Source organism: Pipra filicauda, unplaced genomic scaffold (assembly GCF_003945595.2).
Source record: "Pipra filicauda isolate LSUMZ 115617 unplaced genomic scaffold, ASM394559v2 scaffold253_size2546935_pilon, whole genome shotgun sequence".
NCBI lineage: Eukaryota > Metazoa > Chordata > Aves > Passeriformes > Pipridae > Pipra > Pipra filicauda.
In genome coordinates, this window is record NW_024104369.1 from 915,264 (window position 1) to 942,429 (window position 27,166).

Below are 27,166 nucleotides of genomic sequence, written 5' to 3' on the forward strand. Positions count from 1 at the left end.
ACCAAGATATGTGTGCTAGGTATCTTAGAAATGTGGTAATTCCAAATAATATGACAGCAGTTCTTTTTACATAGAAGTGACTGCTGGACCTGAAGATTAGACAGAACTGGTATCTCTCAGGAAATCTTTTATTGTCTGTTCCAATCAGTTGCTATTCACTGTCAGTAGTATGATCCTACTTATCTTGTGCTATACAATGCAAACACTGTTGTCGCCCTGGAATTGGTATGTATACTGATTTTATCTGACAGTCCTGACACTTTAGAATTTAAAGAAATGGTTGCTGTCACCTGTTGGCTTCAATTTTTTTCAATATTTAACACTCTTCTTATTTTGCTTGTCTCATGTTAGACATGTCCAGCAGTCCTGATGGTTGCTTTTGGTTTCGTTTCAGTGTTACTGTGTATACCACCTGTAGGAGAATTTGTGAAAACAGATTATATCCTATGGCTTTAAGTGGTACTCCTAATTAACTTCGATTCTTGTGTCCTTCTGATTTATAGTTTAGGGTTTGTGTTTTTTTTTTTTTAGTGCAATCTTTTGATAATGTTACTATATTGCTATAATGCATCATCTTTTGAGAACAAATACATTATTTGCGCATGTGTACTTTTTTTTAGTTGCCCTAATGCTTTGTTAGTTAGAAATGTGTGCTGTGTATTTGTTGGTAATGTATTTCTATCTGGGCTATATTCCAATATTGAATTATATTTCTGTTAATGCAGTGCCAGTCTTGTATCCTTGAAAGAGATACACTTAATCTTCATTGCTAAATTGAGACGAAGAATTTCTATTTGTTTTAGACAAGGCTTTTAATCTATAAACAATTATTCACTAAGGCGCTAAACTCTCAGCACTTAGCTCTTGAAAATGTTGATTATTAGAGTCTGTGTTTTAAAACCTTAATTGGCTTGTGGTAAAATCTACAGATGAAAACTACCATTTATAATGTTTGCAAGGCTTTCAGAACACTTTGTATTTTATCCCTGGAAACTTTGATAGTTCTGCATAAAAATACTTTGGTACCAGTGATGTGGTGAGAATTTTTAAATCATCCTGTGTTCCAGCATGTCCATTCTCTATTAGACTCTTTTTCATTCCAACTGTCTTACTAAAAAATGACTTGATTTACAAGACTCTATATTTCTTAGGACAGGTACCCAGTTTTCTTTATTACAAAAGAGCTTATTCATACCTATGATCTCAATTCACAGGCAGTATCTTATTATAACAGAGACTTCCGAGATGAATTTCTAATGCTGTTATGCATTAGAACAGCATGTTTGTTCCTGAAGTTTCTCAAATAGTTCTTGAATTTTGTATGATGGATTTTACTTTTCTTTTGAAAAGAGTTCAATTCCTCTGCTGAACTTTATCCTGTTTAAAAACGCACTTTTATGACACATATTTTAGGGGGCTTATAACTATTTTTAATATGTGACGTTATTTTTTCATATGTCTTTGCAGTGACTCCTATATCAGTAAGTTAGCACTCCATGCACAAGGAATTCCTTTGAACATTTGATGTAGTAATATTTTATCGATCACTTCTGTATAGAACATATGCTAAGAGGAAGTCTGAAAAATCTATGTAATCAAAACAATTTATTTTGGAACTTAGCTCTTGACGAGGTATTTGCCAGAATCTGGCTGCACCATTAGAGAGCAGCTTCACTGTGTTGTTCAAGTTGGCAGATGAAAATGTTCTCTTTTGATATTTTCATTTAGTTCCTTTGAAACCATGTAGATTCTCAGATTACCATCTGGTTTTTTGATTATAACTACTGAATGAACCCAAAAGGTTCTTGTATTTAACATATGATGCCATTTTCTGTTGTTTGGTTCAAAAACTATTCAGTCCAGCCTTTAATGGCTATACTTTCTTTACACATGAGCCACAGATCTTGCATTTTCTTTTAGTTGTGCAGAGCGTTCTGTGAACAAACGTCAAACCTTGTCAAATACAAACTGTGGCCTCAGTGTTGCACAGTGGGGCTTTGGCGACTTGCATATGTTTGAAATATCAAATAGTCCCATTAAGCTATTTTAGATAGCTTAATTTTAATAATGGTTTCTTTTTTAAGTTAGATTTTAAATCTTCTCTTGCTTTCCAATCCCAAGATCTGACTGTTTTTTCCTAGTTTTTTCTGTGTTCCTCACGATCGAATTTTCAATCTGTGTAACAGCTTAATCTTGTGATTGAGGTCACCGGACTCTGTGCTCAGCAACTCAGGGCATTACATCCCAAGTGTGCAATTTCATTGATTTCATTAATATCATGTTAAGCTTTCAATCTGAACAAGTCTTCTTTTGCCTTTGTTTGCTTTAAGCTATGTTACTCCATAATAATGACATATTTTAACTGGCTCAAGTAAAGATTTTATTTCACTAGAGCCTTTTGTTTCGTCTGCGACATGTTGTGTTATGTTTCTGTCAGTACTTTTATGGTAAATTTAACTTTTATTACAAACACTGTAATAAAGCATGGGATTGTCTGGGAGCAGTCTGCTTGTCTGTTTGACCCTACACCTGTCTTTTGTTCAGCTTTCACCTTCTCACTTACCCTTATTTTTGTATTTATTTGCTTTGTTTTCAGCTTACCATGTGGTAATAACCTCTACAGAGAAACCTCCATCAGGTTTTCTTCCTTTGTCTGTGGGTAAATTGTAAATCTCATACCAACTTCTGAGTAGAATGGAGGTTTTAGTGGTTGTTTTATGTTTTCCCATGTTAACTACAAATCTGGAAATTTTTTTAGATTGCACAAGTCAACCTCAGCTTGCAAAATATATTGTTTTGATAGCATCCACTGTGGCTGCAATTCTGAACTGCAAGCTGGAAATTTTGGCCTCATCTCTACTATTTACAGTTTTGTGAAATACTTGCTCTTCTTCCTCAGTAAAATTACATACTGCTATTTTGGAAAGCAGACATTTTTCTCTCTCTGTCTTTGCTTTTCAAGTGTTTCAACTGAGAAGTTGAACAAAATAATTTCAGGTAGAACTGGAAATTGAGTCTGTCGGTGCACTGGAACACCGTGGCCTCTTGGGTGAGCAGCTAAATCTGCTGGCTTAGATAGCTTGTTTATAATCACCACTGTAAATGCTTTTGCTAGTGTCGGCTGGGATAGAGTTAATTTTCTTCCTGGGGGCTAGTATGAGGCTATGTTTTAGATTGTGCTGAATGCAGAGTTGATAGTATAGAGATGTTCTTGTTATTGCTGAGCAGTGCTCACACAGAGCACTCTTCTGCTTTTCGCGATGCCACCCTGGTGAGGGGGCCGGGGGTGCTTGGAAGGTTGGGAAGAGACACAGCCAAGACAGGTGACCCAAACTGACCACAGGGATATTCCATACCATATGACATCGTGCTCAGTATATAAAATTGGGGGAGAAGAAGGAGGAAGGAGGGAGGTGTTTAAAGTGATGGTGTTTGTCTTCCCAAGTAACTGTTAAATGTGATAGGGCCTTGCTTTCGTGGGGATGGCTGCCAGCATGAATCCAGAACATAGCCCCATACTGGCCACTGTGAAGAAAATTAACTCTATACCAGTTGAAACCAGCACATTGCTGTAAATGGGTCTTGGTTCACAAGTGCAGGCCAGGAATCCTAATTGTTGGGTTTTTATTGCTCCTAGTGTCTGACTTATTAGGGAAGTATATATTTGGGTTCCTATTAGAGATGAGTTAAGATATAGGACAGTATTTCAACTCATTGTCTTCCATAAAACAATGCTTTAGGGTTGCTTGTGTTTTCTTCTTCCCTGTTTTAAGGGAAATGACGACAAACCAGACAAACCTTGGCTTTTAAATTATAGTCAGCTATGACTGCAATTGTGATGCACACAAAAGCCTATGTCTTTAATTTTTTGTCGTTAGTCTCTCATTTTGTCCTACAATTGCACAGTTATAAAATTTGGAGGATTGAGAGGTGTGAATACCAGCAACTTTGCTGGTATGTACTGAATTCAGTTTCTTTAGCTGTAAAGTGTCAGTGCCAACCTCTATCAGGAGAATACGAGCCCAGCAATTTCTTTTTGGACTTCAAAAGTATTTCTGTGCAAATGCAGTATGCCTTCTATAAATTTATTCTATGTTTCACCGGAACGTTCTCTGTAGTATTGTATGTGAGGTGATGAGCACACTGCGAAGCTGGTGCAGTGGCGAACGAGCTGTGGCCACACTTGAGTGCCTCCTTATTGTTCATTTGCTTGGACCTGTGATGACTCCACAAGGATCTGGCTGCATGTCTCTGTACAAAGCTGCAGTGTGTAACAGACATCTCCAGAGTGAGTGGAAGCAGCCAGCCTGCTTTTGCATCCTTGCTGACCCTAGAGGTGGAACAGATGGAATTTTCTTTGCTGGGCCACATGTGAGCTGTGCTGCATTTGAATAGGAATTGCCTGCACCCAGATGCTCTAATTCATAGCCTGGGTAAATTGTTCGCAGGTGGTCATGAGTTGTATTTGAGTTACTATAATAGCTTGTTTAAGTACTCACATTGCTCACATTTACTCACAAAATTAATTTTATGTAGATGATATATTGTAACTGAGTCGGAATGGAGAAAGCATTCTTGAAATTATATGAAACCCCAAGTATTCTTTGAATTCTTTTAAATTACCAAGGCAGGAAGAATGTCTGTCTTTAATAGCTTGAAAAAATGATTTCATGGTTCCAGCATGAATCAAGATTCCTTACCGAAGAAACGTCCTACTTCAGTGTACTTGGTGTCAGAAGAAATGTCATGATGTAAACGATTAACAGAATGTGTAACACTATGCTTGCTGGTGGGTATTCCACATGTTACATCCTTCTGAAAACTTCATATAGTTGTGAAGGGTTCTTGAAAATGTAATGATAAGCTGTGTCTCTGGCTAAAAGGGGGCTGTGCAGAATTTAAAAGGTCCTTCAAGAGGAAAATTCTTTAAAGCAAACAAAGAAATCCCTCAAACTTTGTTGCTAAGCATAGAAACCTTGGAGAATCTCTGTTGTTACACAGGACTGTAGCTGAGATAGAGTGCTGTGAGGTTTTGTGTCTTTATTCTTTACTCCATTTTTGTCATAGGGACTGTGGAGAAATGGCCATCTGTTCTAGATACAAAAGTGAAGACCAGGGCTTTGAAAAGTACATACAGCTTCAACTGATGTGAGCGTGTAGGATCTTCTCACAGGATTAAGGAATTACAGTCTGTTTTGAAAATTACATGCTTAAAATCTTCTGTTGGCCATTTACTCTTGGACTTTAGCCATGGTGCTCTTGTTTTCAAGCTTATCTCTGCAATCAAGCGTGTTGTTACTGATATTGCTTGGACTTTTAAAGATACGTTGAAAAACTTTGAAAGAAGCTGAAATGGAATCCCATAACAACAGGGGCTGATGGACGTAGTCCTTCTTACTCCTGTTCAGGGCATGAAAAAGGGGTCAAAATACAGCAATCTGGCAGTAATTTCACTGCTTTTAAACTCCTCCTGCTGCTACTGCAGCTGCTACTGCAACTGGGTCTATGTTAAAGGAGTGACAACTGGAGGGAAATATCAAGGCAAGAAAACACATCTTCACTCTTTCCAAAGCTGAATGCATTCTTTCATTTCTACATGTGGTAAAGGGGCTACAGTAAAGGGGAAGTTGTAAAAAACCAGAAAACTTAAGCCATTTTCTTCTTTCTGGAAGGAAATAAAAATTGTTAGTTACCACACTGGCACCAACTCTGTGGCTTGTATGGCTGTTAACGAGTCTAGCAGAGCATCTAGGCAAGGAAGAGGATAGGGATGTGATTATCTTCTTCCTGTCATTTTCTCTTCTCAAATGGATAATCTTAAATATAGACATTGTCCTCAGCAGTTTATATATTTTAATATTTAATGTGTAAAATACTGTAATTCCAGGAATGACACCATACAAGTAGAGTATGTGTCTAAGCAAGGCGATGACCACAACCATAAATTTGCCTGTTCTAGAGGAGTCCTTTTTTTCAGCTCTTCCTTTTGATTTCTGTTTTATACCAACGCAAAGAAGGCAGTCTTTGGTTTTGCATCTTCTGCAGTTTTGATCAGCAGAATTAAAAAGGAGAGAGGAGAGGATAATTCCAATTGTGCTTTAGCACAGATGTCCTGAATTATAAATTTATTATTTGTTTTTTAACTTTAAAGATCTCCTGTCATGTTACATAAAGTCAGGCCTGTTTTGGGAACTGTAACATGCAAATTCATGTACTAAGGTGTCTAAAGAGAAGATAGTCTTATCCTTAGGGCAGAGGCAGTTCCTCTGAGTTGAGGGGAAAAATGCATATTTTTCTTGGAGCTGGAGCTTTCTTTCCATTTTCTCATGTATTACAAATTCTTGTCTCCTGAAAATATTCTGCTGAAGACTTTCTCTCAAACTTGTGTTACCTTCTCCTTTGCCTTTCTGTCAATTGTCTTGCTGCTATGCCCCTCTCTCACTTCCATTATAGTCTAGAGTGATAAAAAAACTCTGTCTACACTGGGAGCACAGAGATATCTGACCTGATAGTGTTTCAGTTAACCCTGGAGATAAAAGTTCCCTTCAGACTCAGGTTTTATTAGTTTGGGCACTGCACTGGGCAACATTACCCTTTAGTATGAGCATTTGGTCAAAACTGTTGTCAATACTGCACAGAATGTAGTTGCCGGAGGGGGTCTAACACAACATTGAAAACTGCAGCTTGATTCTTCATTGCAAGCTGCGGATACATCGCTCATGTTCACATCTGTTGTCAGCTGCATTTATCTGTGGACCTGTCTTAGTCTTTTTGTATGTGTGTCGTCATAGAGATGTAAATTTGTTGGCAGCCTCTTCATAGTAAGTGAAACATGCAGGTTATTTGTTGTTCAGCTCTCAAAGCAGGTATGTGATACATTGGCTTATTATGTCAATATTGAGAACTTCAGAAAAACTTGTATTTTTTAAATGTCTTTACAGTGCACAGGTGACTGCTAGCAATTAAACTCTACTTTTAAACCAGCATAGTTATGTAATGCCTTTTATTATCTCTCGCTCTTGGCAGTTATCAAAGGCATGACAAATTATGTCTCTGTGATGATGCATCTACTTTTTATTTTTTTTGCTCTGCTTGCTTTTCCACTGGCTTTACTGGTAGATATGAATCTGACTCCAGCACAGAATCATGAGCTGTCTGGATTTTTAGTACAAGGAGTTTTTGACTCAGCTTATTATATCCCTATTTTTGTGCAGTACAGTTTCTTCCAATTGATGTACAAGGGCAGTGTGTACTTAAATGCTGTTATATGTGCTTTGATACAGAATTTTTTTCCTTTATTTTTCTGTTAATCATCATTACTGTTGGTAGAAGTATTTCCCCAAATAATAATTAAAAAAAAAATCCAACAAAATTCTCAGTAATTCTTTCCCATTTGAATCACATAATGCATGTCATAAAATCATAGGTTCTTAGAATTGTTTGTGTTGGAAGGGGATCTTGAAGATCATCTAGTTCCAACTCCCCTTCTCTGGACAGGGACTCCTTCAACTAGACAAGGTTGCTCAGAGTGCCATCTAACCTGGCCTTGAACGTCTCCAGGAATGGGGCATCCACAATTTCCCTGGACAACCTGTTCCAGGGCCTCACCACCCTTACAGTAAAGGATTTTTTTCCTAGTATCTAAGCTAAACCTACCCTGTTTCAATTTAAACCCATTCTCCCTTGTCCTGTCACTGCATGCCCATGTAAATAGTCCTGCCCCATCTTTCCTGTAAGTTCCCTTCAAGTAAAGGAGGGCTGCAATTAGGTCACACCGAAGCTTTCTCTTTTCCAGGCTGAACAATCGCAATCCTCTCAGCCTTTCCCCACAGGAGAGGTGCTCCATTCCTCTGATCAATTTGATGTCCTATGGACTTGCTCCAACAGGTAGATGTCCCTCCTGTGCTGGGGACAGCTGGATGCAGTGCTCCAGATGGGGTCTCACCAGAGCGGAGCAGTGGGGCAGAATCACCTCCCTTGACTTGCTGGCCATGCTGCTTTGGGTACAGCCCAGCATCCAGTTGGCTTTCTGGGCTGCAAGTGTGCATTGCCAACTCATGTCCAATCTTTACTCCAGCAGCACCCCCCAAGTCCATCTTAGCAGGGCTGCTCTTGATCTGTTCATCCCTCAACCTGGGTTGATACTGTGGGTTGCTCCAACCCAGGTGCAGCACCTTCCATTTGGTCTTAAAGCTCATGAGATTCCCATGCACCTACTTCTCAAGCCTGTCTAGGTCCCTCTGATGGCATCCTGTCCTTCAGGTGTGTCAACAGCACCACTGAACTTGGTGTCATCTGCAAATTTGCTAAGGGTGCACTTGATCCCTCTCGTCTATATCATTAATGAAGATATTTGATCCCCTTATGGGCCATTCATTTAACAGTTGGACTCGATCCTTGTGGGTCCCGTCCAATTCAGAATATTCTGTGATTCTGATTCTATGATATTAAATAACACAGGTCCAAATATGGACCCTTGAGGGACACTGCTCATCACTGATGCCCATTTGGACTCTGAGCCATGGACCACTACCCTCTGGATGCTTCCATCCAACCAGTTCCTAATCCATCTAACAGTCCACCCATTGAATCCATCACTCTCCAATTTGGAGAGAAGAATGTTGTGAAGGACCATGTCAAAGGCTTTACAGGAGTCCAGATAAATGATATCTTGTAGCCCTTTCTTTCTCCACTGATGTAATTACTCCATCATAGAAAGCCACTAGATTGATCAGACAAGATTTTCCCCTGGTGAAGCCATGCTGGCTGTCTCGAATCACCCCCCTGTCCTCCATGTCCCTTAGCAGAGCATCTAGGAAGATCTGTTCTGTGATCTTTGGAGGCACAGAGGTGAGGCTGATAGGTCAGTAGTTCCCAGGGTCATCCTCTCTGCCCTTCTTAAAGATGGGTACTATGTTTCCCTTTTTCTGGTCACCCAGGACTTCCCCTGACTGCCATGACTTTTCAAATGTCACGGGGAGTGGCTTGGCAGCTACATCAGCCAATTCCTTCAGGACTCTGGGATGTGTATCATGAGATCCCATAGACTTGTGCATATTCAAGTTCCTCAGGTGGTCATGAACCTGATCTTCACTTACAGAGGGAAGGACTTTGCTCTCCCAGTCCTCATCCTGTCGTCCATCCGCTCAAGAAGTGTGGGAAGAGAGGTTGCCATTGAAGACTGAAGCAAAAAGTTGTTAAGCCTTTTCCTTGTCTGTAGTTACCTGTTTGCCAGCGCTGTTTATCAGAGGGGTATACCTTCTTTGACCTTCCTTTTCTGAGTAATGTACCTGAGAAGCCCTTCCTGTTATTCTTTGCATCCCTTACCAAGTTCAGTTCCAGTTTTGCTTTGGTCTCCCTCAGCCCCTCCTTACACAATTGTACTTCTTCTCTATACTCTTCCCAGGTTCCTTGTCCTAGTTTCCACTGCCTGTGCATTTGCTGCTTGCCCTTTAGTTTGACCAGCAGTTCCCTACTCAGCTGTGCTAGTCTTTTGCTTTCCTTGCCTTATTTCTTGCTCCTGGGAATCTCTAACTCTTGCATTCCATGGAAGACTTCTTTAAACATCTGCCAGCTCTCTTCTGCTCCCTTGTCCCCGAGCATGGTCTCCCAGGAGATCCCACTGAAAATCTCCCTGAAGAACTGTCTTCCTAAAGTTCAAGAGCCTGAGTTTACTCCTTATCTGACCTATATTTCTCAAGGCTGCAAACTCCACCAGTGCAAGATTGCTGTAACCTAGGCACCTCCAACATTAGTGACTATCAAGTCTAGTATCACCTTCCCTCTGCTAGGGCTGTCTATCACCTGGCTGAAGAATTTATCCCCTATGCATTCCAGGAGTCTCCTGGGTTACCTACAGCTTGCCATGCTACTTTTTCAGCAGATGTCAGGGTGGTTGAAGTTCCCCAGCAGGACAAGAGCCAAGCACGATGCTTGCTGTAGCTGGAGCAGGATGGCTTCATCCACAGGTTTCGCTTGATCAGGCGGCCTGTAGTAGACCCCAACTACAAAGTTCCCTTTGTTGCCTTGGTCTCTGATTTTTACCCCCAGGCTTTCTACCTGCTCATGGCTGTTCTTCAGAGGCAGGTTTTCACACTTTGTCCCCATCCTGATGTAGAGGGCAACCCTTCCTTGTCTCCTTCCCCCCCATCATTATGAGCAGCCCATAACCATTGTTAGCCAAACTCCAATCTTGGGACTCGTCCCACCGAATTTCAATAATGTCAACAAGGTCATAACTTGCTAGCATCACAGTAGTTTCCAACTTCTCCTGTTTGTTGCTCATACTGTGTGCATTGGTGTAAAGGCATGTCAGCTGGGCTGTTGGCCATGTCACCTTCCTAGAGGAATGTATATACAAATAGTGTTGAATATGAATATTTAAAAATACTTTCTGCTAGTGGACTGCAAAAACAGTTGTGATTTCTTAGCATGGGGATCAGTTTCACTGACACCGCCTCGAAGTGATTCTGTAGGAGCAACATGTACATCTGGCAGCAGAAACAGATCCTATTGGGTAATGACAAATAATGCTGCAAATTTTTCTGTGTTGTCTTACCTGAAATTCCTTTATATTGCACTGAAAGTATTGTAATTATAGTTATAAGAAATAAAGAGTTAGACTGTGATCTCCTGTAAGTACAAAGGGAATAAAAAAGTTATATTCTCGCAGCACGCCAGTCCTTTGTAGGAAATAGGATAGGGGTTATTTGAGAAAAAAATCTACCTTATACACATTGTAATCCTGGGTTTAAATGTGTTATGTATGAGTGTACTTAAGGACCAACTTCAAAGTTACATAGGTGACCTTAATTTGTGAACTGCATCATTTTTGGAGGATTTGAATTTTTTATATTCATTAATAGCATCGTATTTTTTTTCCCCGAGTGAAAGACTTGTAGATAAAACTTACCATTTCATTGTGTTGCATTAAAGCAACAGATACTTTTTATTTGTAATCCTGTAGGGTACTTATTATTGCAATTTAAAAGATAAAATATTTCCTCTTTCCCCTCTTTTATTATATTTATGTATATATTTTCAGATATGATTCTGGACCAGCAGGTGAGTTCTGGGCAGCTCAGTGAGGATGTTCGTCACAGGGTGCATGAGGCATTACTGAAACAGCATCACCATCAGAACCAGAAGAAGCTGAGCAACAGGATCCCAATTGTAAGATCCTTTGCTGATATTGGAAAGAAGCAGTCTGAGCCCCATTCCATGGATAAAAATGGTAATGCATTGCTTTATTTTGCATTTTGAGCTTTCAATAACATCTATGTGTTCAGTATTGCATTGTGCTTTGTACCCACAGCTTGACAGTGTGATTCTGCTCTGAATAGCTACCCTGTAAAAGCGGTACTTTTTACATGAGAGTGGCTCCTCTTTTTCAGTAATGTACCTGCTTAAATTTGAAATTCAGGTATCCTGCACAGTTCAAGGCTGGGCAGAGATATTCAAGGGAACTAGCTCAAGTGTTGGAAGCTAACTGTGTTAGTGTGCCATTGTGTCCTGAGGAACAGGCCTGGCACATGATTTCCGGTGCAGCTGAGTTTAAGGACACTTGTGCTGCTTTAGGTACTCTGTGCAATCCTTCAGACTAAGCTTGAGCATCTTTGCACAGTGTTACTCTGAACTGTGGACATGCTCCATTAGTGCCAGGAATGTGCTAGGACTATTTTTGCCTTCTGTTGTTTCCAGGACCTATTTATTTAAAATGTTTGTTGAAATAGTTTTTAAGTCTACAACAGTATGTGTATTAGAGTTGAACTGCTGCTTCAGATTTCATAGGTGAGTTTGAAGAGTTGAAAAATGAGGAAAACATTTTCAAGATGACACTATCAGAGAGATGTCACATGAACTGTACCTTGTTCTTTCAGAAAATCTCTTTTGGGAAAATCAGGTTAATGCAAATGAGAAATGTTTGCAGAGTGGTTCTACAGTATTATTGGCATAACTTTTTTTGTTCTTGCTTTTACAGAAAACTTTATAAGCTGTACTGTTGTTACAGGTTATCATAATGAAAGATCATTTCTTATTGCCCCTTGCTTATTTACATAAACACAGGTCTGTGTTACGAAACTTGCAGCCAAATTTTGCAAATATTTACAATTAATTCACTAGATTTATACATTGCAGAATTACTGAGCCTCTGTATCCAATGTCATCACATTACCTGCAACACTGTTGTCTGAATACTGTTGGACCATAGTGACTCTTATTCCAGAAATCACCTTAACTTCAGTTAAATCTCAGTCCCTTCTGCTGTCGCTCTGTTTCAGAGCCCTACTGAGATCCCCTATTACCCTGGGAAGCGGGGAACGAGGAAACAGCTGTAGCACAGGGAAGGTGCAGGTTGGAAGAGGAAACTGTGCTGTGAGGCATAGGACAGAAGGGCACAGAGTAGTGTGGCTGATCTGGAAAGATGGGGCTGCTGGCATAAAGATTAACTGTGGTTTCAAGGAAGAACCTTTGTTTCAGTCATTGCCATATAAAGTTTTATTAGTTCTATTTGCTTCCCTGGGGAAGATTCTCAGATCTAAAAGGCAATATAATTTCATTGATGAGGGTATGAAATAGATACATTAATTATGCCAAAATGTCATTTTAAGAGTAAGGAAAAAAAATAATATTTACTAAGATGTGTGTGATTGTGCATATGTATGCACAAGAGTAAAAGTAAGTAGGATGATTGTCCATCCTTTTTAAGGCAACTTTTTTGTTGATTTGCACAGGTCTTGCTAATGAGTTTAAAGAAATATTCAGGAGACGCTAAAGAAAGCTAATATAACATTCCTATTCCTCAGTTTCCACAGGATGTAAGGTGGCAGCTTGCATTCCATAAACTTTTTGCACTAGGTCTTATATAAGAAATAAACATTAGGTTTCCTTAAAAGGATCCCTCAGGGCAAGCTGTGTAAGTATCATGAATTCAATTTCAGTAACTTTCTGTGTTTATTAGTGGAACTGATGCAGTAATTCACTCCAGAAGCGTCTTGGTTTTGCCCAAGTTTCTTCTAGGAACTTTCCTATCTGTCTATACGTTCCCAAAAAATCGATTCTCATCAGGACAGCATCTAAGTCTGTATTAAACACCCTAATTTTATACACTCAGTGGTTAAGTGATTCTCTAAGTAGGAAGATGTATTCTTATATGTTTTTATTTGTCTGACCTTATTTTGCAAGATGAAAAATCGCTGAATTCCAGTTCATGTGCTTATGTAGAAATGTCTCAAACTATTCTGATTCTTGTTAAAAAAAGAACTTAGTCACTTTGACTGTGTTAATTTAAATTAAGTTAAACGTACCATGAACAACAGAAATTCAGTAGTTTGAGGAATATTTATTTAAAAGTAAATCAGCTTTTTATCTAAATTACAGTGAAAAATTCCAAATGCAATCTTTTTGGACACAGGTGTCTTTTAATCAGTTTGAAGCATTGCTCTTCTTCTTGCGTCCTGTAAGTGCTAATGCACATTTGGCAGTCTCCTGCATTTACCTCTTCAAAATCTATGATGATCCCGTGATAAAACAAGGAAGATTTATTTATTCTAAATTTCTCTCTTATCATCCCTTATTCTGTTAAATTAAAACGTTGGAATCTTATTGCCTGTACTGTACTGAAATTAGTATTAGCTTTAGAAGGAAAATTTAGTTTAAGTTTTTTGTTTTAAAAGGAACCACAGTTTTTTCCCTTTTCAAGACAACAGCAAAGAAGCAGTAAATTATGCAGGAATCTACACTGAAATACTCAGCTTTCAGGAACTCTGCTGTTCTTAGAAGCTTGACTAACAGCGCGGTTTCTGATCATTTTCTTCTGCCATTGCCTCATGATCCAAGTGCTGGAGTTCAGCTACAATGTTATGCTCACTGCAGCTGTATATTTCTTTTTAGATTGCTATGGAGTGTCTGTACAAGCTTCTCATAATAATACAAAAATGAGTTTTTAAAATATGTCTTTGAATCATGTGAAAGCAAAAGAAAACAACTAAATATCTGTAAAAGAAAGCAAAATTAAGACGTATAAACAACTTATATTATTGTCAAGAATGTGCTGTAAGACACGTTTTGTGAGGTCAAACTGGTAAAAATGCATTCAAGGCATCATTTTAGTCTGCTTATTCCCATTTGTGTACAAACATTGTGTGGAATTTATGAATGTAAAATGATCCATATATTGCCATCAGTAGCAGTATTGTTCTCTCCTTTTAATAAAAAACCAGGAATCAAAATATTGTTGCTTTTCCTTTCCAGTTGATAAGCTTAATTCCTAGAAGACTGCAGGAAGAGAAATAGATCATCTCTAGTACTACTAGTGAGCTTCCAGCTCAATTCACCCCTATTAAAGCTGAGAGTTTTCATAAAGAGCAGGTGCCAGGAGCTTTAGAAGGGCCACTTATTTGTTCCTGTTGCAATGAGACAGGGGAACTTAAACACATTTTCTGCACAAAAGGAAATTCTTAGTTTGGTTAAATTTGGGGTTAGTGTAGACAGTTGAACTGATAACAGTACTTAGCAGTCTGTTGATTGTAAAATAGGTGATTCAGAGCCATAAGTCCCTGACATCTGGGTAACATGGTACATCTGAGGATGTAAACCCCCTTCTTTGTCCAAGTTCTTGACAATGGTAGCTTATCCACGGGTTACTTTTCAGATGTTCAAGAGCAAAGTCTGAAAATGAAGACATAAACTTTAATTCAATATACAGCAGTACCATTGGATAGATTATTGTGATATCCTTGTTGGAAGATAGTTGTACATATGTTCTCCCTCCATTTTTCTTTGTTTAAGAGTCTGTCAGACCATCTAATTAATTTGCTTTGTATTTAGTAGTATTATCTTTTGTTTACAATGGCTTTTCTTCACATCCTCTGCAGGGCTAAGATGTCAGGGTGCTATGGATTTACCATGCATTTTTAATGCTGCCATGCTGTGTTTAACTTTCACTTTTCATTAAGCATCAAAACTGTGAGAATTAAAAGCCTGCTTTTGATGTTCCAATAAAAAACGACAGTCAAATTTGGCATAAGAGCAGGAAAAATAATTTTTTTTTGTTATAGGCTAATTTGACACCAAATACCCAAAACAGAGAGTGGCAAGTAATTTTAGCATAAATACTGTAAAAGATAGATAAAAATAAGAATATTTTCCCTTAGTAAATCGTCTTTAGAAAGTTTGTTTTATAAAGCAATTCAACCTATTTTTATAGAGATCGGTAGGTTTATCACTCAGATATCTCAGAGCTGAGTTTATAAATTCCCGTGACATGATATAAAAAGCGAAAGACAATTGTGAATATAGAACACCTTTCTATTGTTAAAGAAATGCTAAAATAATTTCACAAGCCTCTCCCCTTTTATGGGAGGCATCCTGAAATTCAGAATTTAAGCATTGTTTGGCATGAAGAAGTAGCTGATGCTATGGAAATGTAGTTAGGAAAAGAAGTTTTCAGCATGTGAACATTTAGAGGTTTCGACTGGCTATTTCACTTTTAATCTAGGGATGGGTGTGTGTTTTATATATATATATATATATATATATATATATATATATAATGAGATCTAGTAGGCCTTACACTGATTAAAGGAAGCAACCTGGGGAGAGGAGCACAGCAGGATAAGTTATTTGTGTTTCCATGCACTTTTCTGAAGTGTTCTTTACCCACAATAACATGATGTTGAGTATGTTTTATGTTCCACACGTATGCCATTTATAACAGCTTCTTCTCCCTTGATGTCAGAGCAGACACATTATTAGTGTAAAAACTGCATTACACCACACATCATGCCTGATTCTAAGAAATTCTGAAATTCCAAGGAGAGGTTTACTGATATGCCAAAGAGCTTAAAGAAAGCAGTGGCATATTAAATTTGGGATCTTCAGAATTAACAGCATGAGTTGCTGGAGCAGTTTGTTTTGACAGGTTCTTTTTCAAGCCTTTTTCCAGTTATTTCAATTAGTATGATGGGCTGGTTTGGACTTCTTTGTTTTGTGTCAGTATGAGCACAAGCGGAGGTGTTGGAGCCTATTCCTATGTGTCTAATTTAGGACAGCATTTTTTAGTATCACAGAAAGTCAGAATTACCAGTTATGTGATGGTGTTAGTTACTTTCTTCAGTTTCCCAATCTCTCCTAAACATCAGTTCAAGGATTTATGCCATAACTCAGTGCTAGTTTTTACAGCATGAAAACTCCGATGTCAATTGTACCATGTGGAGAAAGATGGGCATTACTTGGAGCCATATGAAAAGGGTAGGGAGGTATTCCTAAAAACATGACCATGTTCCTTCATTTTGGGAATAAGTCACAATGAATGACATATATGAATGACACCCAAGCTTTCTGGCAGTATTGGATCTGGATCAGGTGGATTGCTTCAGGTTTCCTTAAGGAGAGGGCATACTCAAAGGTAGTTAATTCTAGCTTAAATGAGCTAATGCTCTCTTTCTTGTTTTAGATTCTTCTCAAATGTATATATTTTATCCAGCTTGTATTATCCACAGGTTTTTATACTCCTAAAACATAATTTGTATTTATGAACATTTTCATCTGATGTGTATTCTTTCTCCACATTTCCTTGTATCCATGATAAAATATGTAATCTGTATGTATAAACTGTGTCATTCATCTTTGTATTTCTTTATTTTGCTCTGTCTTTGTTGTGTCTGTCTCTAACAGGCTCATCTCATCTCTGTATCTTCCTCATCTACTATCCTTTGGGTTCTGTAAACTCCCTGAAGGTTCAGAGGTAGTATAAATACATATTCTTGCTTGGGCTTCAGATCATTTCAAATGTACACCCATGTCTTCATCTAAATTTCTTGTCAGCATGCATCTTCTTGCTATAGTGATTAAAAAAATACTTCAGGCCTTTGTCAGCAGCTGTGGCACACTTAAGAGAAGCTTGTGTGGAATGATGTTTTGGGGGGGAAGAAAGTGCTATTTCTTTATAAGTTAATTTTCTTACATCAATTTGTGAAGCTGCAAATCATAGCATTTTAGTTTAAACTGCATGACTTCATGTGAACTATGCTTGAGATTCAGTCCTTGCATTAGAAAAACAGCTGAAGTGACTTATTCCTCATTCTCTTAAATTGTGTATCATAAGTGAGCACCAAATCTCCTTGCAGTTACACATGTACAGTGGGAATGACATGGTTCTCCACTGGTTTAAAATGGTATTCATTAAGAGACCTAAAGGCACATACACAGTTCAGCCTGCAAAGATGCTGTCGGTGCTCTGTTATATTAGAATTTCATCATATACTTAAGAAAACTTACTGCTTTTCAAGCCTTGATTTTTTTATCTGGACAGTGTAGTCAATTTAGATTTTGAAAATTGGTGACTAGTTGCAGTGAAAAGTCTGAAGATTGCTATAGCTGCTTTGCATATCAGATTTTTTTTTCTGAACGGGAAGAAATCTGTATGGTCTAGAAAAGTAAGCAGCTTCTTTTCTGGTTCACTTTCATGTGTCAGTTGCATCCAGTTTGTTTCCATTAACTGTGATTTATATCTGAATACATTGTTGTAGACGCATCTTGGAGTTTGATTAACAAACACAATGCACATAGTTAAATGTCTTGAGTTTTACATTTTAGGGAGGAAGAGTATGTTACATGTGACATTAATTTACTGGGATTAATTTTTTCTTTTAATTTGGCAGGACTAACTGTCTCAAAATGCCAAGCTATCTGCAAATGCAAACTTCTATTACTGTTACTATTACTGTAACAAATGTGGACCTTACTTTGATGGATTTTGATTTTCAAGTGGCTTGACTTTGCATGACAGAATATTTTTTGTGTGAATTCTTGCTCTATTCAAAGCTCTGGCAATTTCACATTATCTGAAAAAGACACTTTTTTAGTATATGCTGAATTTTTTTAAAAATATAATTTTTAAAACGATGTTGCTATTTGCTTTGTAATGCATAGATAAGCCTTAATACCCATTTTAGCATGGTTTTATCTGGTATGTATTAAGTTCCTTTGTATGAAGTCTGGATATTTCAGTTTTACCACACTGTGAATTTGATACATAAAAATATCTGAATGGTTCTTTGATGAATTCTCAAAGAACCCAACTCTTCATGTGCTTTATGTAGGTGGACTTCAGGATAAATCAAATATTTTAAACTTCAAATTTATAATGACTCAAAGTACTACATTGCACTCTTGAAAAATAAAACACTGTATTTATCCTATGTACAATGTGTAAATTATCATTTTACTTGGGAGTGCTGAAATGGAACTGGCAAGGACAGGGCATAAAGGAGTTGAATGGCAAGGCCATTCCTGCTTTTACTCCCCTTATAGAGAGTCGATGATTTATGCCCTTAACATTCTTACCAGCCTAAACCCCATATTTCCAATTCAAAGAAAAGAAGTAATAAACCATCACAAATGGTTTTTCTCAGAGCAGTTGTTTAAAACTGGGCTACAGTTTGGGGTTAGTTTGGTGGTTTTTTTTGTGAAAAGAGATTACCTGTTGTCTCTACCTTGTATCTTTGTAACTCAGTACAGTAAAAAACCCAAACTTGTTGTTCTGTGATCCAGAGAGCTGTCTTAAGTTGTAGAGCTATTTAAACAAATCTTACTGCCTCAAGGTAAAACTTGTGTTCTTTCAGATTACTCCAGCATATGGGTAAATCAAAGTTTGAGGTCTTCTGTTGGCACAGAAAAAGAACATATGCTATTCTTATAAACTTCACATACTTACTGGTTGTGGCTTTTATTTCCTTCTATGTATATTTTTACATATTTTTCTCTTAAAAGAAAAGTGGACACAATGTTTAAAAGTCCTTTGGACTCTTATGCTAATTGCTTTTGACACCTCCAATTATGATGTTAAAACTTCAGTATTTATAACCGGTGATCCGTGCTTTGACTCCTTTGTTGGTCAATATTTTTCTTTCTCTGGCAGATATCCCTGTTTTCATTTTCTTGAATTTCTGGGTCCAGGGAAAAAAAAAAGTGTAAGTGCTTAATTAGCAATGGAAAGATAACGAACTACTATTTCTGTTGCTTTCCTGTAACATCTTTATAATGTAGAATGTATATTATATGAGAAATTATTAAATTATTACAACTATTTCCCTTTATATAGATCCCAGAATATAAAGGAATGTCTAAAAGGAAAAAATTAAGAATTAAAAGGTCTTCTAATATTAGATTTAAAGTTTTCTGGGAGTAAGTTAAGACAGAAGCTTTCCCAGAGCATTTTATGGCTTGTCTATTTGAATAAATGACAGGATTTTTTTGTCACATTATTAGGATCCCCAATATAGTACAGAAGCAAAATTTATGTAATTTATATATTTTTTATTTTTAATAGCTATAATACCACAGAATGATTCCTGTAAAAATAATTTGAAGACTGCTAAATAAACAAAAAAATTACCATGTGAAGTAATGTATTGGCATACATAGTTTAAAGATGATGATGTAATGGCGATGGAACTCTGTTTTTCTTTAAGTTCTAATCAAAGCAGACAAATTGAATGACTGTTTATGAATATCTTGCATATGTAATAATTTCTGACTTCTGTTTTGCAAAAGTTGTCTCTTGTGACATTTAGGAATTAATAGTCTCTTTTTACGTGAATTCCTTTAAGTTACATTGATACGTGGCTTTCTAAAATAAATCCTATATTCTTGTCATATGTAAATTCTAATTATGACTTTATTTTTATCTACTTGGTTAAGTTAACATGCTTGTCACGTCTGGTATTTTTGCCATTCTCTGTTTATTTCACTGTAGTGCTGAACAAAAGCCCTGATTTCTATTCTTATTTTGATCTGTCCTTGCCCTGAATCAGAGAGAAAATGAACATATTTGCATTTTAAAGGTGGATACATTTAATAATAAGATTTCTGGTGCTTCATTTTAAAACATTATGTTCCTGTACTTCCTAATCAGAGTACAGTATCTCTGTGCTGCCAGGATGCAGCACAAGCATCTAAAAACTGTTTTGTGCCATGGGAGATTTGTCTAATAGAAAATAAGATGTCGATATGAAAACCAACCTTTTCCTTGAGAAAGTGTTTCACCTGGGAATTCATGACCAGACTTAGTCAGGAATGCTGTGGTGCTCAGCTGTGACAGAAGCTGGATACTTCAGCATTTTGGCAGTGGTTGAGGTACTCCTGCAAGTCTCTGGTCCTGTTCAGACTGGATCCTGCAAACCTCTCTGTTTCCTGGCTGTGGCTGAGGACATGCAAATGTGTGTAACAGCGGTGTGAGAGGCCACACTGTGGCTTTTTGAATTGCCCAGACAATGTGCCTAGCTTAGGACTTTCTGACTGTCTTCGTCTTCAAATATCATGAACATATGGTCTTTGTTACTGTGCAAGTTTAGGTTGATTTTCACGAGAACCAATGTTTTCACATCATAATCTCAGTCATATGAGAGACTTTATTTGCTATGGAAACAAATATATGCTGGGCACGAGATGCTGACTCTGGGCCAGTTGGACTCAGTAGTTATTCCTGGGTATGTGTTAGGGCAGTAAGAGATAGTTGGCTCATATATTTGGTACTTTCTCTTGTACTTCATGGTGGTGTTCAGAGCTGTGTGTGGCTTCTGCCATGCCAGGGAGGGAGAAAGTGAAGGCAAGCAGGGCATGGCCTGTCACCCTGTGGGGTTTGTGTGCTCCCACAACCTCTGGCCATGCACAGGGGCAATGTTGGCATTAAGTAAAAATATGCTTTATATGTCGTATACTTGTCACTTAATCCTGTTTTTCTTTTTGAGCTTTTGCTAGCAGAATTTTGCTGGTTGCAAGGCTTATGCTTTCCTTACGCAAGACTGAGGTGCATTTAAATGCTTCTCATTGTGTGATATTTTAACTTTTAATATATTAACTTTAAAATTTAAAAAAATTAAAATATAAAAACTTAAAATACTTTACTAAATCTGCACTGGAATTTTTTAAAAATGTAATTGCTGAAACATTTGGTTTACACATGTCCATAATCATATTGTTCAATACTGAGCTTATAAATTAGCTTAATTTCCAATTTGTTTGTTTTTATACCAGCCCCTTTTTGTGTTGTTTTTTGTAGTTGTTTTTGTAATCAGGACATTCTTATACACGAGTAACTTTATGAAAATTAGTAATCCTGTTTTATTCAACGAGGAGTACTTTTGTAGACAGATATTGCCCCAAATTGGCAGCTCCTCAAATTACTTACAAAAACTATGTGAAGGCAGGACTCTCCCCAGATATAATATCTTAAGAATCAAAAGCTTTAATTGGTATAAAAAGTTTGTCTTCTAATATCCAGGAGTATTTTTTACATTTTCTAAATTATATTCTCCCATTCCCAACTGCACATGATGAATGTTCTGTCTTTTGAGAATGTGCTATTCTTAAAAAGTTTTTAATTAAAATGCTGTGTTTAGATGCATTATATACATATGATACGAAATGTATGCAGATTTCTTACAATTGTATCATTAGATGTTGCTTTATTTATAGAATTGTTAGTATTCTGTAATAATGATACTTTCTTTAGCAGGTCAGATTGTTTCCCCACAAGCTCCTCCAGCCTGTGTTGAAAACAAAAATGATGTGAGCAGAGAAAACAGCACTGTTGACTTTAGCAAGGTAAGTGTTCACTAATGGTGAAGAGAGCTTCCTGACTACCAAACAGATCTTTTCAATTAAATAAAATGAATCCATGTGAGTCAGAAAAAGCTGTAAAGTGCAGATTTTGCTTCAGCATTGAAGTTTTGTGTGCACTGCAACACAGTTTGGGTATGATAAAAAAGAATATTACATTTTCTTGCTAAATTATAGGTAACAGGAAGTCACAGTTTGGGAACACAGTTAAATTTATTATGACAATATCATAGGTGTATATTTGTAAGGGCAATTTTTACAAACTATCAGAAAATTATCTAAATAATAAAAGTGATTCAGAATGCCTATAATTCATGCTTATCTCCAGTTTTTCCTCCTTGTAGAAGTGATGCATGAATGCAAACCATGCTTTTTATAACCTGAACTCGTGGATTCCAGATGTCTCAAACAGAATGTGTTTCTATAAACCTATAAATTAATTCTTCTGGCAAGCCAAGATATTTCAATGCACTTTACAAAAGATGTTAACTGTTCGGTAGGGGAGATTGCAATGACAGTTTAATGCTAGATAGCAAAGAAAAGCAAACAGCTTCTCAGCTTTAATGTAAAGGAGAATCATAATTTGTCTAAGAAGTCTATATGTACCTAAACTGTTCACATTGGGTGCAGATGATAGACCTGACAGGGATAGATGACTTCAGCTGATGGATTAATACAACAAAAGTTGAGTACGTGAAGAAAGGTGATTTAAACCAAAATTCTGAAGAACAGTACTTTGAGTCTGTGAAATCTTAATGTTAGTGCAGCTGAGCTAAAAGTAGAGTTATGTGATTGCTCCATCTGGTGCCAGACTTATTTCCTAGCAGCAGTAACTATTTGCACCATTTGAATTTTTGACTGAACATGCCAGACTAGAAATGGTATATGGCTGAAATGAAGATGGGAAACAGATCTTTTTGTCAATGACAATGAGAAGAAAGGAGGCTGGCTGGGGATGTAATATGGATGACATTTCTACAGAGGTAGCAAGGACATCTATAAATAGTGACAGATTGTTAAATATGTAATGTTAATCCTTTAAAAATATTTCAAAATAAGATTATAATGCTTTAAAAAGTCAAATGTGACATTTGTTTCCTGATATTTATATTAAAAGTGTTAAGTAAAACTAATTGTTTTGGGAAGCGTTCTAATATCAAGTTGGAAATCTTTGTAAAGGATATAAAATATAAATAAAGCTGTCTATTCAAAATTAAGCTATGTGGGGGTGAAGGGAATGACATTAGTTTCAGTAGTGCTTTTCTCGAACATTTCCCTAGTTGCTTTGAGTGTTTTAGGATCCAAATCCCAGTCAGTTATCTAACTCTGCATGATGTTTGTATTAAACAAGAATGAGAGCTGCATCGTTTGATCCTTCACTCATTATTTTTGTAGTGCTGCAGCGTTGCTTATCAAAAGTGCTCTTCCTATTTAAACTAGCCTGAGAAGAGATCAACATTTCATCTTTCACTAGCCTCAACAGTAATAGATACCAACAAGGATGTCAGGAATATGAAAGGAACAACTTTTGTTAGCAGAAATGAAATAACAGTAAAGGATTGTAATCTAATACCTTTTTTTGACTGCCTTTAAATAGATCCATTTATTCTTTTGAAGATACATAAGTAAAGTACAGTTTCCCCTTGAAATGTGCTATTGCAATAACTCCCAATGGTTCTAATTGGAATTATATGCACAGATTGAGAGGAAAGTAGAGCAGTACACTAATTTTCTCTTGAGTATTGTGATTTCTTGCTCTAATTTTGTTCCACATATTAATTTCATTTATCTTCTACGAAAAAAGGACCTTTGACTACCTCACGTATTCTCTCCCTGCTAATCCATCTCCTTTGGGCTACTTCTAATATTCCAAATTTGGAGTTGATTCAAAAAGCTGACTTAATCTGGATACAGCAGTGAGACTGCTGCTTGTATTGATATCTATCTATGAAGAATGTCAGGCAGGCACTGAAAGCTGTCTTGAATGTTCCTTCAGTAGCATGGAGAGGGAGATGCAGTTTGTAATGAGCCTGTAAATGTGTCACTCCTCTTTCTTTGCTACCACCCCTAGGACTTTTATTCTCAGTGGTGATCTGTCACAGCACCACTTTACCCCGTGTCTGAGCAGAATGGGGGTGATGGTTTAAGAACAGCATCTGGTTTGTTTATACTTTTTATGCCAGAGACTGAAGGGAACCCTAGTCCTGAAATACAGAATGCGTGAAGAAACTGCACCCACATCGCTTCTCATAGCAACGTTCCTGTGCTCCACATGGAAACACTATTTCTGAATCAACTCTTCATCCCATACTGACAGAGTTTGGTCTTTTAAATACCACATGAAGCAACTGACTTGTTTTGAATGCTAGTTGACCCTTCTTATAAATAAATTCGATTAATATGTGTCACAGTTTTAGTAAGAAAGGATGTTGGGTATTTTCTGTTTGTCTTCATGTTAGTTTAGTTTTGGTTTCAGGACAGGCCTCCAGCGCTCTTCAGTCCTTGAGTTGCTCTGGAGGGGCGTGGCCTCCCCATTAGTTGCTTGATTTTGTCTTTAACTGGAGCTTGCTAGGATTATTTAGTATCAGGTCATGAATGTGACTCAGGTTAGGGTGCAGATCGTGATGCACATCAGGCTCTCCAGCTAAAGACCTCCTAGGATAAGAGATGTATAATGGATAGGTTAGATGAAGCATTCAAAATATGTAGCTTCTGCCATTGCCCTAAATTCCCTGCAGGGCCATCTCTGCTGTTGTAGTGAAAGCAACACCCAGGGGTTGCGTGTGTTTGCTCGGTTTGCTGCTCCTCTGCCAGCTACTTTCCTTTCAACTGGGGCTCTCTTCACTACCTAAATGGTATTAGAGTCTCAAGCTGATAAATAGTACGAGAAACATCTGAAAATACTTTCTGGTACACAGGAGATAGAATGTTTCTTTCAGCTTTGAATCTTGTAATTTCTATGTTAGAGTGACCTCAAGGTGACAATTGTGGCATGTTTTACATGAGACATTAAATGTTAAATGTATTTAAATGTTAAATCCATCCATTCACATGTTAAAATCAGTACAGAATGCACATTGCTATGTGCCTGAAAGATTGCTTTCTTTCTCTCAGCTATAAATGACCTATGACACTAAAATTAGGTACAAAGTGAACCTTAGTATTGTATTTAATCCTGAAGAGTTAATTTGTGATTTGAGTGAAGAACAGAATTTACCTCACTGATACTTTACCTCAAAAAAGTACTTGGTTTCCAGCTTTACAGGTTGATTTCATGCTTGTTTAGCTTTGTGAGGTGTTCAGTCATCTTTGTAGCTTAGGGAAGCATTAGATATCTCTTTGTGATCTCAACAAACTAAGATTTCATTACACAGGCAACTGTGTTATATCTGAATTCTGATTTAGTGCCAGAGCCATTTGCAAGAAAACAATTTTCTAAATATTACCAAAAACTATGCAAACTAGTACTGACAGATGGCTGTAAGATAGACATTAAAATGGTCCACTTTAACAGTTTATATTGGATTTGGTTGCTGTTGTTGTGTTTAGATTAATAAAAGGAAAGCAAATGACAAAATTCATGCATTTTGAAATGTAGACAATACTGGTGCATAATTAAAGCAGACATACATTTTATACTCTATTCCTCCGTGTGGTCTTTGTTACAGAGACTTTGTTACAATCTAGACTTTAGTCTAGATTGATACATTCCTAGGCAAATACCTCGAGCTGATATAGCAGTGTCATGATGAAGCTGTGTCTCTGTGTTTTCCTATCATCCTGCAAAAGTCAATATCACTGCCTAAAACTCCAAAGTTGTTCTTCTGCTTTGTTCTTCAATTTGCTCTTGAGACAGTCATGGTCATCATAGCTTATTTTCTGTTATTTTCAGCAGAAGGGCAACTATCTTCTGTTAAATCTGAAACCAAAATACATCTCGGAAAATTATGTGTAGTGGAACATGTTGTTTTTCTCACTGAGATTGTAATACAGCACCTGTGAACTAGGAATTAATGATTTCCAGAATTGTTAGTTATGGAAAAATAAGGCATCTTCATTTCTTCTGCTGTTTTGACTTATTGATTCAGTTATTGATGCTGTTATGATTATTGATAAAAAGCTTTACTAGGAACTTAATCCTATATTCCTAACAATGTTTTTAATTCAATTTGTTCTCTTTATAAATTAATTCTGCAGTACTCTGTTTTCAAGAAAAATTAATCCAATAATTAAAGTCGTTTGGTTTTGAAAAACATTTTTATTTAAAAAGATATTATTCAAATGACAAGAACAGGGGACACTGTGTAATTGAAATAACTATGGTTAATGTTGCAGTGACCACAAAGTCTCTGTCAACAAATCAGGGGGAAAAAAAATCCATGTGAATAGCTTTCGGGTTTTAATTTAATATACTTTTCCCAGGTTGACCTACACTTCATGAAAAAGATACCACCTGGAGCTGAAGCATCAAACATCTTAGTTGGTGAACTAGAGTTCCTGGACCGTGCAGTTGTTGCTTTTGTTAGGTTGTCTCCTGCAGTGCTGCTCACAGGACTAGCTGAAGTTCCCATTCCAACAAGGTACAGTTGGATTTATTTCACTTCATGTTTTTCTGAGTACCTTGTGGAGACAGGGTGATGTAACCTTCAGCTCTGTCATTTACTGAGTTATGAGTTTGGTTCATTCTTTAACAGAGACACCCCTCAGATCCTCTAAATGATGTATGGGTATATTCAGAAACATGCTGTTCTGTGTGTACTTTGCGGAAGTAGAAATGATGGCTTGTTAGATTACAACACACAGTTTATCCTACACAAACTAGTATTACTGCAGATGAAATACTAAAGTGAAATATTCAGCTTCTTAGAATATTTTATCTGGAACTGAAACTACTTGTGTAATTATGTCCAGAACTAAAAAATGAAAAAAGGAATGGAGAAAAGGCAAAAAACCAAACTGTGTGATTTGATTGACTAGGGATAGTGAATGAATGGATGGAGAACAGGCAGTAAATATGTTCTTCAGAAAGTTACTTTGTCGATAGTTGCATGGTAGAGAATGTGCCTTGTAACCATAAATTTTTATTAGATTAATTTTTTCTAATTTGAGACTTTTTCTGATGAAGTACTTTGATTCTGAAAACAAATTATGAGGAATTTAAAAATAAAAGTCGATTCAGATGAAAACTCTGAAGTGATTCTCCCATTTCTGAGTTCATTGACTTAATTATTATTGCAATCTCCCACTTTTTTTTTTGTATTTGTGTATATGTCTGTACACATATTCTGTCTCTTTTCCCCCTTCCCTCTTTTAGTTTCTATGAAAGCAGACTTCTGACAGAAGGCAGTAGTGCATTCCAGTTGTTTGTGACAATCAGGAAGGAGCATAATGCTATGAAGTGCAAGGCTGAGACTCAGATCCTTGCTCCTAGCTATCTAAACAGTATAAAATTTTCTTTAAGTTGTAGTTACTTTGGATATGACTTTTAAAATGTTTTCTAATTTTTGCATCTGCATAAGGAACATTGAGGAACTGAGCTGGC

General features: G+C 37.1%; 1 protein-coding gene across 9 annotated transcripts in view; it reads left to right on the plus strand.

The window, feature by feature from the left end:
• The window catches only part of SLC4A10 (solute carrier family 4 member 10), a 150,986-nt gene that overhangs the window by 83,770 nt on the left and 40,050 nt on the right, over positions 1–27,166 (plus strand). For 7 of the 9 annotated variants that reach the window (XR_003543203.2, XR_003543202.2, XM_027734183.2 and 4 more), the window contains 3 exons: positions 11,045–11,233; positions 21,518–21,609; positions 26,047–26,204. Coding sequence is in view for 7 of the 9 variants with exons in the window: in XM_027734183.2 (XP_027589984.1) it covers positions 11,045–11,233; positions 21,518–21,609; positions 26,047–26,204 (439 nt within the window). In the remaining 2 variants the exon portion in view is untranslated. The remainder of the gene's footprint in view (positions 1–11,044; positions 11,234–21,517; positions 21,610–26,046; positions 26,205–27,166) is intronic. The other 2 variants (XM_027734182.2, XM_027734189.2) reach the window with 1 other exon arrangement.